The 19,463-nt window shown below is 49.4% G+C and overlaps 1 protein-coding gene across 7 annotated transcripts; it reads left to right on the top strand.

Moving 5' to 3' along the window:
* Nucleotides 1-114: 114 nt before the first annotated feature.
* SIRT3 (sirtuin 3) lies at nt 115-19,150 on the top strand. 7 transcript variants are annotated; one of them, XM_047100552.1, is made up of 8 exons: nt 115-594; nt 4,612-4,759; nt 5,758-5,946; nt 6,042-6,274; nt 7,841-7,941; nt 13,176-13,337; nt 17,016-17,225; nt 18,649-19,150. In XM_047100552.1, the coding sequence occupies exons 1-8, from the start codon at nt 540-542 to the stop codon at nt 18,667-18,669; spliced, it is 1,119 nt and encodes a 372-aa protein (XP_046956508.1). In that variant the 5' UTR covers nt 115-539; the 3' UTR covers nt 18,670-19,150. The 7 variants fall into 7 exon arrangements, with proteins under 7 accessions (XP_046956508.1, XP_046956512.1, XP_046956510.1 ...); XM_047100554.1 differs by having other exon boundaries at nt 282-358; XM_047100551.1 differs by lacking the exon at nt 115-594 and having other exon boundaries at nt 4,356-4,759.
* Nucleotides 19,151-19,463: the final 313 nt, after the last annotated feature.

Below are 19,463 nucleotides of genomic sequence, written 5' to 3'. Positions count from 1 at the left end.
TCACTCACTTCCGGCGCCGCGTCGCGCGAGGCAGGCCGGGAGCGTCCCCGCGGCCTGCGGCGCCCGCTGGTTGTCAGGGTAACTGCGCCCTTGCTTTGGAAGAAATTCTCTGCAGGGTTTGTACCGGATTTCCCGCGCAGCTGGCTGTGCCCTTGAGTACGAGGGCCTGGTGGCCCTGTGATGGAGGGCCATCGACAGGCTTTGTGGCCTCGGCCTTTGTGACCAGCAGTTTCTCGTCTCAAACGGGGACCATAATAACAGTAACTTCCTGGACTAAGTGTAAATGTAACTCCTGGCGGTAGTAAGCGCTCGCCAAGTGTTACCATCACCCTCCTGATTGAAAACGGCGGGACAGCAGGTTAGAGAAATGCAGGCTCCTTGTTTGGTGTCCAGGGCCAGAGGCGGGAGCTCAGCAGGCTAGGAAGCCGCCCCCACCTGGCGTCCATCCCAACCTGGGCTCGCGGGGAGGGGCGCGCGGCGGAGGCGGACACGTGGCCCTCGGGGACAAGGTCGCGAGCGGGCGGCGGAGCAGCTGGGACATGGCACGGTGGGTTCGGCCTGCTCTTTGCGCCCTCAGGCTCTGGGGCCCGGCAGGTGAGTGGGCCTCGGTCGGTGGGCGCGGGCCGGCAGCCTCTGGGGTGGGGCGCGGCGGGCAGGGCCCAGGGTGGGGACGAGCACCTCCGCGCAGGCGAGTGGCTGCGGTTCAGTGCCCGGCGAGCGCGGGCGTCGTGCTTTCCCTGCGTGCGCGGCGGGGCACTGCAGAACCTGAAATGTCAAGTTCCTGTTCACGCAGCTCAGTGGATATTCCAGAGGCCGCCGTGGCATGTTTCTTGTTTCTTCTCACGGGATTAAAAAAATTCTTTTTTAATGTTTATTTATTTTTGAGAGAGAGAGAGAGAGAGAGAGAGAGAGCGAGCGAGAGAGAGAGCGCGCGAGCGTGTGCGATTAGGGGAGGGGCAGAGATAGAGACACAGAATCCGAAGCAGGCGCCAGGCTCGGAGCTGTCAGCACAGAGCCTGATGCCGGGCTCGAACTCACCAATGGCAACACCATGACCTGAGCCAAAGTCAGATGCTTAACCAACTGAACCACCCAGGCGCCCCTTCTCCTGGGTAGTTTTGATGTGTATAAGCAACACTTGTATGTTCATAGTTGACACTTTGTACCTTGCCTTTTATATTTAGCAATATGTCTTGGGAGTTACTTTCATCTCACACATAAACGCTTTCTCAGTCTTTTATACTGATCTGTAGAATTCCTTTTTTTTATTTGTTTTTGTTTCTGTTTTTTTGTATGACTTTTTATTGGAACCACCAGATCTGCCCCAACGAAGAGCTCCCCAGGCCCTGCCGCGCCTTACAAGAAAGGGCTTAGGGTCAAGGAGGAGGGAACTGTTGCTCCTGTCCCCACAGAGGGAGGTCAAGATCTAGCCTCCGCTTCTTGGTGACCATTCAGATTCCTCCCACTGCCTGTCCCTGCTGGGGAAACTGAGGATGCACCGCCCTGCCCTAGGTTGGGGGTGGGATCTGTAGAATTCCATTCTATTGATGCTTCATAATGTATTTAATAATTTTCTTATTTAAGTAGTTTGTAATATTTAGTTATTAGGAATAATGCCGAGGTTCATTGTTTGTACTCACTTTTTGGATAAACTCCTAGTAGTGGAAATCCTGGGTCTAAAGATATATACATTTTTATTGTTCCCCATGCAGTAATTGTACATTTTGGGATCTTTGCTGCTAACCTTAAAAATAAAATGTTAGTTATTGCCAGCAAAATGGATTTATTCAGGAATAGCAGAGAACTCCAAATGAAGACTAGAAAGCTATGGCAAAACCATAGGCAAGTCCTAGGCACAGAGGAGAGAAATGGTGTTTTACAGAGGAAGGGGGATGGGGCTTGGGAAGTCTGTTACAAGCAAAAAGTCCTGCGAAATAAACTGGGAGCTGGAGTGTAGTGCTTCTCATTGGCTGGGCTGGGCTGGCCTCTCATTGGCTGGGCTGTGATGGTCCCTCATTGGCTGGGTTGTTGGGGGAGAGGGAGGGGAGAAAAACCCTCCTTCCTCACCCGGGGCTGTGAAGCCCAGGTTTTTTTCCCCATTGGGAATGCAAAGGGCTGCGGGGAGTGGGGGGGGGGGGGGGAGTGAGGGGGGGAGGGGGGAAGTGAGGGGTGCGTGTGAGAGCTCCTCCTGTTGGTCTCCACCGCGTGTCAGTCAGGTTTCCTTTACATCATTGCCTAGAAATTGAATATACATATGGGAATGTCTTAAAGGCCCACAGTTGTTAAGAAACTAACTTAAATGCCCAATAATGAATTAATACTTAAGTAATGGTACATCTACTTGATGCAACCTTACACAGCTACTAAATGTTGGTGAGGAGTTTAATAGATACCCAGGGGTTTTTCGTTTATCCAAGAAACCTTTATTGTATTGGCCAGGTGTCCCACCAAAGTAACTCAGTTCTGACTCTACCTGCCTGAAGAAAGCACCACAGGTGAAGGACTCAGTCCCACAGCCCGCCCCCAGTTCAGACGCCAATCCAGGTTGTCTCCTGTGCTTCTGACTCACCCCTGGAAACCAGGGGGTTTCCATGACCCCCTCCTCTGGTTCTGTTAATTTGCTAGAGCAGCTCACAGAACTTGGAAGACAAGTTGACTTACTAGATTGCAGGTCTATTACAAAGAATATTAAAGGATATGAATGAACGGCCAGATGTAGAGATACATGGGGTGAGGTGTGCAAGGGTCCCTGGACCCTTCTGCACGTGATTCACCAACCTGGAAGCCCTCAGGACCCCCTCCTTTTGCGTTTTTATGGAGGCTCCAAACCCTCTAATCATAGTTGGCTCCTCCTGGCACCCAGCCCCTATCCTTAGGGCTCTTCCAAAAGTCTCCTCATGGACACAAACCCAGTTGTGGTGTAAAGGGGCTGTTTATGCGGAACAAGACACCCACTTCACCCTCATGGCTCCGAAGGGACTTCAGGAACTGAGGACGGGAGACCAACTGTTGTAACAAAAGATGTTCCCTTTTCTCTTAGAGACTCCAAGGGTTTGGGGATGAAGACCAAAAACATATTTATTATAAATCACAATGTTACAACTTTAAAAACAATTTTTAACATTTATTTATTATTGAGAGACAGAGAGAGACAGAGCACGAGCATGGGAGGGGCAGAGAGAGAGGAGGAGACACAGAACCTGAAGGAGGCTCCAGGCTCTGAGCTGTTAGCACAGAGCCCGACGTGGGTCTCGAAGCTACAAACCCAGCGAGATCATGACCTGAGCCAAAGTCAGATGCCCAACCGACTGAGCCACCCAGGCGCCCCATATTACAACTTTTTAAATTCCTTTTGTATTTCTTATAATAAGTTGCATTTGGGAGGAATGTAGTAAATTTTTTGAAGGAAGACTGTAGGGGAAGAATTGTTTTAGATGCTGTGTAAAGTGGGGTGTTTAATAGGTAGAGCTTGAGCCAGATGATTTTCTTTTCTTCCCGACCATCTGGCCAGTTTTCTTTAGAAAATTTCCTTTGGAAACCTCCTCAACTTGCACTCAGAAGAACTGCTTGACAGGTGCTTTCATGCAAGTCTCCGATGCAGCAGACCGTCCTTTAGGGTCTGTGGGCATCTCTGCAGGAGTGTGGGGAGGAGGGGAAGCACTGTGTTCTCTACTGTATTTTCTGTACTTTCTGCTGGGAAAGATCTGCTATAGATCTTCTTAATAAGCAAGATTGTAAAGAATCATTTCCTGCTCTTGACTTGAGCCTCTGAGGCTCAGGGTGTTTGAGTGATGATGGGACATCAGAGCCAGGGCTCTGATTCTCCTTTGGGTGCCCTCAGCTCTGCATGCTTTCCTTTGTCATGTTCCTCGTTCCCTTTACTTACCTTTTAGAAATCTGTTCTTTTGAAAACCAAGATGATGCTTTGTATGCTGGGAGAGGCAACGGCACAGAGGCAAGTGGACCGTGAGCAGCAAGCAAACCCCTGACCCCAGAGTGGAGTGTGCAAGGCAGCACAGGGTCACTGCAGGAGAGGAAGGGGTGTCAGTCTCCCTAAAAGGAGCAGGAGCCCGACGAGGGCAAAGTGATTGCTCACTGGGGTTCAGCAGTGGCTTCATGAAGGAGCCTGACATTTGGTCCTGGCCTTGCTGTGGGAGATTTGGACATGCTGAGGTGGAGAAAGGTCATTCAGGCAGGAGCCGATTTTAGGGCATATACAAGAGCTAGGGAGTCGGTTGTTTGGCTGAAACGGGGGGGGGGTGGTATATAAGAGGGCATAGTGGGGGCTGAAAGTGTCACTGGGGTGGGTATGCTGTGCTAGGGTGGGGAACAGAGCTTCAGGGGAGACCTGAATTGGTTTCGTAAGGGGCAAAAGAACACAAAGACAACATGCAGGAGAGTAAGTTAGGGCCACACTCCTAGAAGATACACTCTGAATTGTCCTGATGTGTATCTGAGATGTGCTTTTAGGGTGCCTATTTCTTGCCCGTATCACAAAAGAGTAAAAGAAACACTCCCGGCTTCCTGTTTTTATGTCTGTATTCACTTTAGACTCATCACTCATTTGGGGAGGGTTGTCGGTTCCATCTGTTGAATCTCTTTTCCCATCAGGGTGGAGGAGTCTCTATACGGAAGTCAGAGATGTCCCGGGGAAGGGTCATCAAGGGCCTTCCCCTGGAAGAACAGACGCGGTGGCCGCCAGCCTTTGGGGTGTGAGAAAGGCGTCCTGTACAGTGGGGCTGGCAGCCCTGAACTCTGGGTGAGTTGCCAGGAGATGTAGGAGTCACGCAGCTCGGTTAGACGCCAAGCAGGGGCCTGAGCGGCAGATCAGTAAACCCGGGAGGCCTTACCAGGCCCATGTGAGGTGCGGCTCTGGTGCCCCATATTTCCCCAGCTGCAGCCTCACCTCAGTGGGATGTGTTCAGACCGTGCTACCAGCTTTGTGTTAGTTGTATTGCTTTTTTTTTTCCTTCCTGTTGCTTTCTGAGCGTCCAAGTCCTGAGGCCTCGCTGGAGCCTGTGATTTGTTTATTGTGTCTGGCTCTTTTTTCCTATGGCAGACCATCTCCTATTCCTGATACTTAGCCCTGTGAGTGTTTTGGCTCCTGGCTTCTGCGGGTGACTTGAGAAGTCTTCCGGTGCTTTGCAGAGAGAGCCTGGGCTGAGTGTGCCCACCCCCTTACCTTGGTTGTGGGGTTCCTTTGGCAGCTGCATAATATGAGCAGCTTCCTGAACAGCTGCAGACGTTGAAGATCAAGTCTCTGTGGCAGTGTGAATCCCTAGCTGCCAGGGCATGTTTCTTTCTGGAATGGTCTCTAGAACCACTTTTCCTCCTGATAAGATTCGGTGTAAAGCCTGGGACATTTAGCTTTCTTTAAAGGTCACTGCCTGTTTGTCACATCTCCGGTGTGCTACAGTGTATGGCTCTGCAGAGAGCATGTCCAGAGCCCCCCACAGAGCCCCCACACCTCTGGTGAGCAACCCTCTTCTTTTCGCACTGGCATTGGGTAACAGGAGTTAAGACGTGACGCATTCCTTGTTTGCACAGGTCTGACCTGATTTTTTTTGCTCCCAAAGAAGTTTTGATTTTTAAGTTGAGACTTCTTTCTCTTTCAGCCCAGTAGTCATCGATGATGAGGAAGTGATCATCTGGGGGGACAGGAGGGAAGTGTATGGTCATTCTCCATGGTGGGGGTCATGGCAGGGCTAGCATGAGCTTGACTGTCACAGTCACCTGGCCACTCTCCTTTTCTGTCAGCATTACAGGTGGAAGAAGACCTATATCTTCTTCTGCTAGTGCCTCAAGCATCTTTGGAAGCGGAGGCAACGGCAAGGAGAAGCTTTTTCTCCAGGACATAGCTGAGCTGATTCGAGCCGGAGCCTGCCGGAAGGCAGTGGCCATGGTGGGGGCCGGCGTCAGCACGCCCAGCGGCATTCCGGACTTCAGGTGCCCTGCAGTGCCTAGCTAGATCCTCCCTCGCCACCCTGGTCCGCTGCACGGCCCGCCTCACGGGGCTCAGGGCGTCTTGCCCCTCCTTGCAGGTCTCCGAGGAGCGGCCTGTACAGCAACCTGCAGCGGTACGACCTCCCATACCCTGAGGCCATTTTCGAGCTCACTTTCTTCCATCACAACCCCAAGCCCTTTTTCGCTCTGGCCAAGGAGCTGCACCCCGGGAGCTACAGGCCCAATGTCATACACTATTTCCTCCGCCTGCTCCACGACAAGGGGCTGCTTCTGCGGCTCTACACACAGAACATCGATGGGCTCGAGAGAGGTGAGCTCTGCACCTGTCCATGCCTCTTCTTCTGCAGGGACCGCTTCTCCCCTCCCCTGTGACTCATTTCAAGCCGGCTTGTTTTGCCTTCATCCCTGACAGAAATGTCCACTGTGTGTTTAAGGGCCACTGTCGGGACCTCGTTGGTGGACCTGACGTCTTGGCATACTTGTTGGGCTATGAGTTTTGGACAGAGCTAAAGGTGACAATTGAGAGCTTTAGTTTGCTAATCTGATATGACGATTTCTTTTTTTTTTAATTAAAAAATTTTTGTTAATGTTTATTTATTTTTGAGACAGAGACAGAGCGTGAGTGGGGGAGGGGCAGAGAGAGAGGGAGACACAGAATCCGAAGTGGGCTCCAGGCTCCGAGCTGGCAGCACAGAGCCCGACGCGGGGCTCGAACTCACGAGCCCCGAGATCGTGACCTGAGCTGAAGTCGGACGCTCAACCGACTGAGCCACCCAGGAGCTCCAGTGATGATTTATTTTTCAAGAAACTTATTGTGAAATGTTTTGAGCACAGAAAAGTAGAGAGAACGTAACGAGCCCTCACGTCCTCCTCACAGCCAGTCCTCACTTCATCTGTGTCTTCTTTCCCCCACCTTTTCTCTCACCCCGTTATTTTGAGCAGATCCCTCACATCATAAACTTAATCTGTAAACAATCTGTAAGTACTTCAGTGGGTAACTCTAGAAAATAAAGATTTAAAAATCATAACTACGATATCGAAGAAATCACTATTAATGCCTTAGAATTACCAAACTCTGCGTGTAATGATTTCCCGACTGTCCCGAGGGCGGCCACAACCAGTGATTCACAGATCGTGCTGGCTGCTGACCGCATCTTAGAGAAGCATGGCTGAGCCTTTCTCTTACGGGCAGATTCCCACGAGTGCTGACTCTTAGTGAGCCAGCATCCGCTCAGCCAGGCTGCAGACATCTGGTGATTTGAAGAAAGTAGTCTCCTCAACTCCAGGAAAATAATTCCTTGCCAGAAGGATTCTGCAGCTTGCAGCCCCATAGGCAGCAGTGGAACCCCCGTGGGGGCGACCTCTTCTTCTGGAGTTGCAGCAGGCAGGCCCGTGCGAAGGCGCGAGCTCTGGCTTGTGGGCTGTAGCGTATGGAGATTTATGACCATGGCGGGGATAGCGGAAGCCACTTGCAGCTGGGACTGTCTGTCCACCCACAGCCCAGAAGCTGACAGTGGGAACAGACAACTGTCATAATAAGTTACCTCTGTTTTTCTATAGTTTTTTGGAAACTGTCTTTGTACTGTTTTTTCACTTTTACTGGGTATCTGTAAGATAGAAAATGTTTTCCTAGTTATTAAATATAATTTTATCTGAACTTACATCAAACTTGACAGGCCTCATTTTAACCTTGGTTTGGCTCCATCGGTGCTCATTCTGGTCAGTGGGGCGTCATCTGGAGGTGGTGGAGGCAGGGACACCAGGCTTGCACGAGGCCTGTGACTGCCTCTGGGGACCTGCCAGGCTCGGAGCCATGCTTGGGGGCCTGTGCACCAACCCCAGAGCCAGCAGCACTTTGCTTTGGCTTGAATTTCAGTGGCGGGCATCCCTGCCTCCAAGCTGGTTGAAGCTCACGGATCCTTTGCCTCTGCCACGTGCACTGTCTGCCGAAGGCCCTTCCCAGGGAAGGACGTTTGGGTGAGTTGTCATGCGGGCAGATCTCTCCCTTCTGCACTCCGCGGTGGGAGCGATCTGGAGAAGTGACGTTTTATAAGCGTTGTATTAGAAGAACAACAGAACAGTAATGGTGTGAAATGTTTTTCTTTGTTTTTAAATTGGAAAAGTAATATATGCCTGTCAAAAATTAAGAGAGATGTGGGGAGATAAGGCATATGTAGGGAAATGGGGAAAATGTATTTCCCTTCAGCCGATTCCTATAGCCCACTTTAACAGTTTGGTATGTAATGTTACAAGCCTTTAAAAAAAAGGGGAGGGGCGTGGCACCTGGGTGGCTCAGTCGATTAAGAGACTGAGTCTTGATTTGGGCTTAGGCCATGATCTCATGGTTCATGAGTTCAAGCCCCTTGTCAGGCTCCGTGTGGAGCCTCCTTGGGATTCTCTCTCTCCCTTTCTCTCTGCCCCTCCCCCACTCCTCTCTCTCCCTCTTTCTCTCTCACAAAATAAATAAATAAGCTTTAAAAAAATAAAAAAAAGGTATATATAAACATACATGACCATATCTATGTACCTACAACACACAGTGACAAATTTTTTTTTTTTTTTTTTTTTTTTTTAGCTACAGGATTATTAACCTTAATCTACAACCTGCTCTGTTACAGAACAAAATTTCATGGGTTTATCGTGTCACTAACCACAGCTCTGCTTACCGTTTTTAGTAGCTAGAGTAATACATTTAGCCATTCACCTACTGTGGGACATTTTTTGATGTTTGTGATTTTTACTATTAAAAATAATGCATCAGTGACACTGATGCTTATACCCTTGTGTACTTCTGGCAATATTTCTGTAGGATGGGTTTCTCAAAGTGCAATAGGACAAGCTGGAAAATTTTAAATAAAGATGAAGGTCTGAAATATTGATGAGGTATAGGGCCTTGTCTTTGACTTTTCAATGATGTGAAATTCACATAACCGTAAAATTAAACATTTTTAAACCTGTTTTTTTTTTAAGTTTATTTCTTTTTAAGAGAGAGAGAGAGAGAGCAAGAACAGGGGAGGGGCAGAGGGAGAGGGAGACACAGAATCCAAAGCAGGCTCCAGGCTCTGAGTTGTGTGCACAGAATCTGATGTGGGGCTCGAACTCACAAACTGTGAGATCATGACCTGAGCTGAAGTTGGATGTTTAACCAACTGAACCACCCAGGCGCCCCCGTAAAATTAAACATTTTAAAGTATGTAATTCATTGGCATTTAATATATTCACAGTGTCGTGCAAACACCACCTCTGATTCCAGAACATTTTCATCACCCTAAAGGAAAACCCTTTACCCACTACTCAGTCAATGCTTCCCAGCACAATCCCTGGCAACCACTGATCCGTTTATTGTCTCCATGGTTTTGCCTTTTCCAGAATGTCAGAGTTGGAATCATACAGTGAGCAGCCTCTTCAGACTGACTTCCTGCACTTACTAAGATGCATTTACATTTCCTCCTTGTCTTTTCATGGCTTCATAGCTCATTTCTTTTTAGTGCTGAATAATATTCCCTTGTCTAGATGGACCACAGTTTATCCATTTATGTACTGAAGGGCACTTTGGTTGTTCCTAGGTTTTGGCATTTATTAATAAAGCTGCTATAAACATCTGTGTGCAGGTTTTTGTGTGGATATAAGTTTTTCAACTCATGTGGGTAAATACCAAGGAATCTGATTGCTGGATTGTATTGTAAGAGCATGTTAGCTTAGTGCCTTCTAGTGTGGCTGTACCATTTTGCATTTCCACCAGCAATGATGAGAGCAGCATCTGGTGTCGTCAGAGTTCTAGAGTTTAGCTGTTGAGATAGGTGTGCGATGGTATCGTCTTATGCAATTCCATGATGACGTAAGTAATGGAATATCTTCTTTAAAAAAAATTTGTTTTTGTTTTGGAGAGAGAGCATGAAGTGAGGAGAGGGGCAGAGCGAATATTAAGCAGACTCCGTGCTCAGCAGTGTGGAGCTTGATGTGGGGCTTGATCCCACGACCCTGGGATCATGACCTGAGCCGAAATCAAGAGTCTGATGCTCAGTCGACTGAGTCACGTAGGCGCCCCATGGAATATTTTTTCAAATGCTCATTTGTTACCTGTATATCGTCTTTGGCGAGCTGCGTATTTAGTTCTTTGGCCCATGTTTTAATTAGGTTGCTGATTTTCTTATTGTTGAGTTTTAAGAATTTTTTGTGTATTTTGTATAGCAGTCCTTTATCAGAGGAGGATATTCTTTATCTGTGGAGGACAGGGAGAGACCAAAGAGGTGGCCACTCTAGGTTTGTAGGTGGCAGTTTAGTAAGTAAGAGAACTTATGTGCGAGGCTCCTCCTGGGCAGCAGCAAGACAACCAGATCCCTGCACCCACCTCCACATCTGACAGGTTTATAACGAGGCCTTAACTGGGCTCGGTCACGTCTACTGTGCACATCACCACCTCCAGGCTGTGTCCTTGAGCAGTCTCTGGGATGGGGAAGGCAAGTGGAACCCTCGTTCCAAGGACGGGGGAGGGGGGAGTGAGAAGCTCCCAGGTGTCGGGTCCAGGCCACAGGTCAACTGGCAGTTTCGTCTTTTGGTGACCTTCCCCAATACTCAGTGGTGATTTCTTGCAAGTATTCTAGCATCTTGCCAAAACTTAGGCATCTGTTTCTTTAAATCCCTTCCAGGATGTTCCTATTAGGATGCTTTCATCCAGTGTTTGGCCTGACCCTCACCAACACGCATGTGGACCCATTGATATAAATCTGAGCACTCAGATTAGTAAATTTGAATAACTATGTTAAATTCTTCAGCAAATTTATGGGGTCTCAGTCACTTTAGGAAACTCTTTCACTATGGCTCAAAACTCAGCCTTAATCCAGGCAACGTAAGCAATGTGGTGTTCTTCGGGACCCCCAGCAGAGTTTACTGTAGAGGGGTAGGTATTAATAGGCTTGGGAGAGGAGGGGTGAGGAGAAGTTTGGAGGGAAAAGGAAGCTCAGCAAAAGGGTTAGAATGAGAGATGGGTAGAGGGGGGTTGGGGACAGTGAGGAGAGAAGAGAGGGAAACGGTGCCAGAGGCGGGGCCTGAGCGCAAGGCCGCCCCACCTGTCAGGAGACAAAGAAGATGGGGAGGGGACAAGGCCTCAGAAGCCATGTGGCCATCTTTCAATTGTTTGCCTGCCTCGGTTAGTTTACAAGTAGTAATTTGCAAAAAGGCAGACTTTGAATCCAAAAACTGTTCGGAAGCCTCAAGGTATCAATGAAAATAAGCATCCAATTCAGTTTTGACAATTTTAGAGCCCATGGCTGTCCGATTGAGTTGTGAGGAAGGGAATTTTGGGGAGCTCGAAAGTTCCCCATAATGGCCATTGAAGTTGTAAATTGTTTTTTGTTAAGTTAGTCCGTATAAGAATGCACATGAGGAGGGAGCACAGTTTTTAATCATGGAACCGGCAGGGCTCCCAGAAGAGTGGGGGCAGGGGCACCCTCAAAGCATTTTGATCACTGGGATCCCATTTCCCAGAGGCTTTTCTCCAGAGCAAAGAGGAAAATTCCTGAACAGCACAGCCCCAGTAGGAATAGCCGGGCTCTAGAAAGGAGTCAGACAAAGGCCACATGAGTACTCTCTGAAAGGATGAAGCCTTAGAGCAGGTCCTGAATAAAGTCTGGAGAGCTCAAAACAGAGAGTGAAGCGCAAATCCAGGCAAAAACTCACATTCAAACCCCAGGGTTGGTGAGGAAGCAGTGAGCCCAGCTGGCGCTGAGGGTGCTGGCACCTGTTTGTTTGTTCACCAGCCTCAGTCGCTGGGTGGGGTTGGGGATGTGTGTGTGGGTCCTTCCTGCATCCCACTTACTAGGATGGATTACATCACCTAGTAATGTTTTCCTTAAAAATAGCCCTTTCGGTTATTTTACCAGGGAAATGGGTTTATTCAGGAATAGTAGAAAATTGCTATTTGGGACAAGCAAGCTATGACAAAACTGTAGGCAAGTCCAGCCAACAAAGGAGAGGGACATTATTTGATGGAGAGGAGGGAGGGAGTTTGGAGGGGCTGGAGAACCAGGTCATGGAGTTGATGTTGTCTTGCTCGCTGAGTCACTGGAGTGGTTGATTAGATGTAGGGGAGGTGGTGCATTTCTTCCCTGGTTGGGCCTGTCATTGGTGGTTCTCTCCTGTTGAGGGTTCTTCTGTTGGGTCTACAGTTGACACTTCTTTGTGTGATTGATGGTGAGTGGTATGGCTCCTTCCAGCCTCCTGAGTCCACATTAGCAAGGTCTCCCTGTATTAATTTTCATAATGCTCAGCTGTTTGTTGAAGAGGAGAAATTTGCTTGACTGTGCTTATGTGAGTCTGCTTCTAGGGTTTCTGGTCTGGTCCTTCACTAGTGCCACAGTCTTGATTCCTTTTTTTTTTTTTAAGTTTTTATTTAAATCCAGGTTAGGTAACACACAGAGTTATATTAGTTTCAGGTGTGCAATATAGTGATGAAACACTTCAATACATCGCCTGTTGCTCAACACGAATGTCCTCCTTAATTCCCATCCCCTATTTAGCCCATCTCTCAAACCCCTCCCCTCTGGTAACCATCAGTGTGTTCTCTGTAGTCAAGAGTCTGTTTCTTGGCTTGCTCCCCCCCTCTTTCTCCCTTTATTAAGAGCCATCTTTTATTTATTTGTTTTAAATTTATTTATTTATTTTGAGAGAGCACACATGACTGGGGGAGAGGCAGAGAGAGGGAGGGAGGCAGGCAGAGAGAGAGAGAGAGAGAAAGAGAGAGAGAGAGAGAGAGAGAGAGAGAGAGAGACAGACCCAAGCAGGCTCCACGCTGTCAGCATAGAGCCCAATGCGGGGCTCAAACTCACAAACTGTGAGATCATGACCTGAGCTGAAAACAGGAGTCAGATGCTTAACCAACTGAGCCACCCAGACACCCTAAGAGCCATATTTTATTTATTTATTTATTTATTTATTTATTTATTTATTTATTTAAAATTTATTTATTTTGGAGACAGAGCATGAGCAGGAGAGAGGCAGAGACAGAGGGAGACACAGAATCAGAAGCAGGCTCCAGGCTCTGAGCTGTCAGCACAGAGCCTGACGTGGGGCTTGAACTCACGGACTGTGAGATCATGACCTGAGCTGAAGTCAGACGCTCAACCGACGGAGCCACCCAGGCCCTCCAAGAGCCATCTCTTAAAGTGTGTTGTGATACCTTCCTTGGTTCATTTTCTATTTGTGTTACACAGGATGAAGTGATGGTGGACAGGATCCCCCGCTGTCCAGTCTGCACTGGCATCGTGAAGCCCGACATCGTGTTCTTTGGGGAGACACTGCCCCAGAGGTTCTTGCTACATGTGGTTGATTTCCCCATGGCAGATGTGCTGCTTATCCTCGGGACCTCCCTGGAGGTTTGTCCACAGGCCCAGTGGTGGGCTGAGTGTGTGGGGAGGAGGCTAGGAAGATAGGGTGGAAGAGGTGGGGCTGATGGGCCAGCTCCAGATGCTCTCAGAGCCCCCTGGTGTCCCAGATTCAGAAGATGAATGGGTTCATCTGGTGCGGAAGCAGAGGTATTCCCGGCCTAGGGAGTGGAAGCCTGGGCAGAATGGGGAGGAGGGAGGATGCTCAGCTTTGGAGGTGCTGTCAGTGTGGGTGGGGCACAGCATGTGAAGGGAAGGGAGAAGGGAGGGGTGTGGACAGGTAGAGAGGGACAGACTTCCCAGGCCACATCACAGAGGCCAATTTTGTGCTAGAAGCAGTGATAGACTTGAAAGGATTGGACCAGGGACATAGCTTGTGCCTCTTGGGTCAGAGAGAGATCGTTGATGAGTGGGATGGGGATTGAAGCAAGATGTCCAGGAGGGCTAGTCCTCAAGAAGGCAGGGCTGTGGGCACAGTCCGACCACGTGACTGAGAGAGGGCAGGGAGAGGGACTGGCTGCACCAGGGACAGGGGAGGGAGTGGTCTGGCTGTCTGTGGGTCCTCAGGGCATTTGTTGGTAAGGAGGAATTTAGAGGGAGGGTGCCGAGCTCAGTTCTGCACATGTGTGTTTGAGGTGCCTGGGAGAGACTCATGGACACATTCCAGAAGCTATTCTGCATCTGGATCTGGGGCTCAGGAACTTTGTAAAGGAATCAAGAGCAAGAATGAGACCCTGCAATGAGCTCTGCCTAATGGGATGTAGGCAGCAAGGGCCAGAAGGGCCAGAAAGGCCTGTATTCAGGGCCCGGGCAGCCACGGAGGCCTAGAGTGGTGTGCCCGCTGTTCCAGTGCTTAGGGCAGACACAGTAAGATGGTGTAAGCAAGTGACACAGTTTTAGATGACGGCAGCTGGAGAAGTAACAAATGGGACAGGAAGGCTGGGAAGGGTTGTGAACTGGTCGTGATATCAACGTGGTTGGTTTGCACGGCCGAGTCAGGAAGGTGACCTTGGAGCTGAGGCCAGGGAGATGCAGGTGTCAGCTGAGGGTGTCTGGCGGTGGAAACTGCCCGTGACCAGCAGTGACAAAGGTCTGACCTCCCGACCCTGTGGGTGCTGTGTCGTGAGTGTGCCATGGTGCACGGTGAGGTGGTGGGAGAGCCAGTAGAGGCCTTGCAGGTGGTGTCCAGGTGGCGACGGTGGTTGGCCAGGTGACGCTGCAGAGGGCATTGGCGCCCAGGTGTTTAAAGGAACACTGGGTGGGAGAGCGTGGACCCCCGCAGGGCTCCGGGCTTGTGACCTGAGTGACCACAAGGATGGAGCTGGTTCCCTGAGACTGAGAAGCCTAGTGGGCAGGTTGGGGGATCTTGGCCTCCGGCACACCGATTCGAGGGCTGTTTTGGGCTGTCGAGTGGATGAGGGCGGTGGGCGGGTGGATTGCTGCATCTGGAGTCCAGGAAGGAGCAGAGGTATGACCTGGGGTGGCGCAGTGAGCAGCCGGATGCCCACCCTGGGCCTGGTTGGAGGGCTGGGCCTAGGGGACAGGCAGAGGGCCAGGGCCATGGTGCCAGCGGCATGTGGTGCTGAGTCTGGCTGCCCTGTGCTGGCTACTGGCGATGGACATTGGGGCCACCAGCCCTCCCATATTTTTTAAGTGAAATGAAAATAGCCTTTCTCTTTGATTCTAAAAGTACCACATGCTTGTTTTTAAAAATTTACACATTAGGTAGAGATGCAGAATGAATTAAAGAATCTCTTCTGTTCTACCAGCACCGTGAGTGTTTTGCTGTGTCCTCACAGGCTTCTGCGCTGCACAGATGTGGTGATCTTAACCAGAAGTGCAGAGAGACCTAGCTTGTCAGCACCCCTAGTGTCCCTGACAAATGCCGATACAAGGTTCCAGTCGGGAGCCCCAAAGCAGAGTGCTTGTCTGTAAGCACTGAGCAATCTGCAGTGTGGCTTAGACTTTATCTCATATGCCGCGTGGAGGAAATATTAATGCACTTGGTTATGGATCACCCCTCCGGATGTCACTGAGGTGTGACATAATATATGGTATATAAATCATGTGACGTTTTCTAAAATGTGAAATATTTTGAATTCTGGAACACACCCAGATCCAAGAGTTTTTTTTTTTTTGTTTTTTTTTTTTTACTTTAGGGAGAGAGAGTGCACACAAGTGGGAGAGGGGCAGAGGGAGGGAGGGAGGGAGAGAGAGAGAGAGAGAGAGAGAGAGAGAATCTCAAACAGGTTCCATGCGCAGTGCAGATCCTGACGTGAGGCTCGATCCCATGAACTGTGAGATCGTGACCTGAGCCGAAATTAAGAGTTGGGTGCTCAACTGACTGAGCCACCCAGGTGCCCCTGAGGCCTGAGAGTTTTAAGATAGGGATGACAGATGTATGACAAAATTTATTGTTGATGGGCAGCAAAAATAGTAGATTTTATATTAAGAATGATGTAGTGAATAACCACATTCATGTGAGTACTTTTGTAGCAAAGAAATATTGAGAAGTTGCTTTCCAGAAAGATACACTAATTACATTGCCGCCAACAGATGTGGGCCATTTTCCCACATCCTCACTGACAGCAAACATTACCTGTCTTTAAGTTTTCATCCATCTGATTGGCTAGAAAGAAATAAGTGTGTATGTGAGAGAGAGAGAAAGGGAGGGGATATTTAACATGTCTGTAATTAAGAGTGAAGTTCGTCTTTTCATGTTTATTGATGACCGTGTTCTCATTGGATTGCATATTTGTATCTCTTGTCCATTTTTCATTAAATTATTTTCTTAGTTGGTCTATAAATTAGCAATATAAATTCATTAAATAAAATGTTTATAAATTAGTTTAGCAATTAGAAATATAAACTATTTGTCACATGTAAATATTTTTGCAGTTTGTTTACGATGATAAAGTTTAAAAAATTATTTTTCTGCATAGTATTTTTATGTAGATGATAATGTGACAGTATTACACAGTCAGACCTGTCATGAGTTTCCTTTGTCTGATCTGACTTCACTATCAGGCCTGAAAAGTCCTTCCCTACCTTTACTTATGAACCCTAAACTTTCTTTAAGAACTATTTTGTTTACATTTAAACCTTTCACTCATTTGAAATTTTTTCAATGAAGGCAGGAGTTGAGCATTTTCGTCCCAGATAATGATCCAGTCTCAATACCATTTAATAATCTGTTTCTAATTTCTAATGGAAATTTCACTTGGAAGCAGCATGAAGAAGCCCAAAGTCACCGAGTTAGGACTCTCTGGAGGTCTGGATGGTGAGGGCTGTGGAAAAGTGGGGCACCCTCTCTGCTGGGCATGTCAGGAGCCCTCTGTGGGGCCAGGTCCTTGCTCCCAGGGAGCGTGGGTGGCCCAACCAGATGCTGCTGGGAGGAGGGTAAGGTGGAGCATAGTTGCTGGAGCTCAGATGTGCCTGGGCAGAGAGACCCACAGAGGCCAAGACATGTGGGAGGCAGAAAGAGGGACGCGGGCAGGAGGGAGGCTCGGGAAGGGAGGAACCCAAGCATGGAGACTAAGCTGACAGTGTGACGGGAAGAAATGAAATAGGTGGTGAGTCTTCCCTGTACCCGAGGTCTTACTGTCAGTCTGTGTCCCGAGGGGCTCAGAGGGTGGGCACTGTGCTCCTCACTTTTGGGCAATTTTTCAGGTAGAACCTTTTGCCAGCTTGTCTGAGGCCGTGCGGAGCTCGGTGCCCCGACTGCTCATCAACCGGGACCTGGTGGGGCCCTTTGCTTGGCGTCCTCGCAGCAGGGACGTGGTCCAGCTGGGGGATATGGTTCACAGCGTGGAAAGGCTGGTGGAGCTTCTAGGCTGGACAGAAGAGTTGCGGGACCTCATGCGGCAGGAAGCCGAGAAGGTACGGACCGTGAGAGGGTCATCTCCAGGGCTGCCTTCCTCACTGCTTGGGGGTCTGGGCCCACCTGGTGTGGAACCCTGTCTGGCTAAAACAGAACTAGCAAATACTGGCTGTTCATCCCGTACCGGCCGCTGCCCAGGGCCACCTCCGTGTGGACATGAAGAAGGGATGCTAGATGCCTGCTCTCCACTGGCAGAGCCGTGACTTGGTCCCGGTGGACTGGGGTTGTCCTCGCATCACAGAGCAGCATTGCCTTTTGTCCCTAAAATAAAGCGGCACCAAACAGCTCCAGGCCAAGGTGTGGCTCTGAGCCGAAGTTCGAGGAGCTGAAGTCTGTGCCTGTGTGGTGTGGGATGAAGCCCCCCTCGGGGAGGCTTTCGGGAGATCATCAGTGTGAGAGCCCTTGGCCTGACAATGTGCTGAGGGTAGAAAGCCAAAGACCCTTGGTACCTTCCAGGTTTCAGACCTGTAACAAGTGAACTTACAGAAAATGCAGTTTCCCATAAGAATCAGCATGTGTAGCCTTGATGTGAGAGGTTGTTTTCTAAAGGAGGCAGCATTAAGCATTTGAAGTCCGTTTGTCTCACAGAGACAATCATGTGACAGTGCCCAAAGGGGACGGGGCAGAGGTCTGGGGACAGCCTTACTCTTCAGCTGTGACTGCCTCAGGTCTCAGGGCCGTGGGTCAGGCCTTCCCCTCACCTCCACTGGCAGTAGCCCCAAGCAGCTGGTTTCTTACCAAGTTGAACCCAAGAGAGAAGAATAAGGCTTATTAAGGATAGGAGACTTCACACTTTGTTTCCACACGCAGTGGACATCATGGCCATGGTTTTTTCTAGCCTTCCACTCCAGAGTTTGGCTCTAATGGCTAACATGTAGGCTGGCGTCACTCGTCATCTCAATTGAAATACCAGTTATGCTGCTCGGTCGTTTGAGGGAAGCAGAGAGTGCAGGTAGCACTGAAGCGTGTACCTCACACGCTGAGAGGAGGGTAGATGCCCTGGTCAGACCCGCCTGGTCCCACTTCCATACAGGAACAACACTAAGTCACGTGGCCCCGGGGATTTGACCTGTGCATTTTCTGGTCTTACAGAAATCTATGTAAAGTGGGTCCTGGTCTTAGGGGTTTATGTATTTAGAAAGAGGTGCCATCCAAGAGTAAACGTCAAGGGACGGGCTGCAGTCCAGTTTGGGTTGCTTTGCCAAATAGTGCATAATCTTGAGCACGTGAGCTCCAGAACATTTCACATGGTTACTTACATGAAGCCCTCCATTTAGCCACCCAGTTTTGCCCAGCCCTGCTGGCATCATGCTACTTTGGCTCAACAGCAGCACAGGCAGAGGCAGAAAAGCTTTTGTTTTATGATAGTTCAAACCCAGGCCCTGAGATCTGCAGGACTGATTTCCCTTCTTTGTGTTCCAGCTCAATGGACGGGACAGATAGGGTGATGGCTGGTCCCCCCACCACTCCCGGGACCAGAAATGGTTCCATGGAGTCACTGCCCACCGCTAAGGAAACAGTTTTGGCTGGACTGGAACCTGCGGCCTAAGGAAGAATGAGGCTGCCCAGGTCATGGGCTCTGTGCCGACCAGTCATGTTGTGCTCACACCACAGGCCACCTGTCACACTGGCACCTTTCTGCTGTTGGGACTCTTCAGTCTGCTGAGGCTGACTGCAAAAGCTTTCACAGCTTGAACTCAAACAGACCAACGGAAAGCCCCGACTGGATCAGCCATGTGTCCAGGTCTCCATCCGAAGGGCTCGGCATCTCGGTCTGTTAGAAGGACCCAGTCTCTGGCTGAGTGGCCTTAGTCACTCCCAAGGCATGGTCCTGGGTCCCAAGTAATAGAATAGGGTCCTTTAGTATGTTGGTCTCCTTGGTAATGTTATTTTTAATTAAAGAAACTTTATTCATTTCTGGCATGAAATAAACTCTTTGGTCTCCTTAAGGGAATACAGGTGTTAACAGTGGCTGTAGAAAGGGGACCTTGAGGGGTGTGTGGGCATTCCTCCCACTAGAATAACCCAAGGATGGAGAACGTGCCCCCGGATTCACCCTGGAGGTGAGCCCAGTGCCACTTCCCACGGAGCACCAGCACCCCTCGCGGAAGGGCGTCAGGCCATGTTCACTCTGCTCCGGCATCTAACCACCCCGTCCCCACTCTCCACCAGGCCTTCCCAATAATGCCTCTAGGATTGACATCTAAGTTATGGAAGGCCTTAAGTCATTTAGAAAC

Source organism: Lynx rufus, unplaced genomic scaffold, assembly GCF_022079265.1.
Source record: "Lynx rufus isolate CCGP_SWC_20201006 ecotype Redwood Valley unplaced genomic scaffold, mLynRuf1.p SCAF_50, whole genome shotgun sequence".
Taxonomy (NCBI): Eukaryota; Metazoa; Chordata; class Mammalia; order Carnivora; family Felidae; genus Lynx; species Lynx rufus.
This window is presented reverse-complemented; position numbering and strand designations above follow the sequence as displayed.

Coding starts and splice junctions, on each gene's coding strand:
- SIRT3 (XM_047100551.1), top strand. CDS start 4,533: ATGTCTGTATTCACTTTAGACTCATCACTCATTTGGGGAGGGTTGTCG. Junction 4,760..5,757: donor CTGGCAGCCCTGAACTCTGG/GTGAGTTGCCAG, acceptor CTTTTCTGTCAG/CATTACAGGTGGAAGAAGAC. Junction 6,275..7,840: donor CATCGATGGGCTCGAGAGAG/GTGAGCTCTGCA, acceptor CTTGAATTTCAG/TGGCGGGCATCCCTGCCTCC.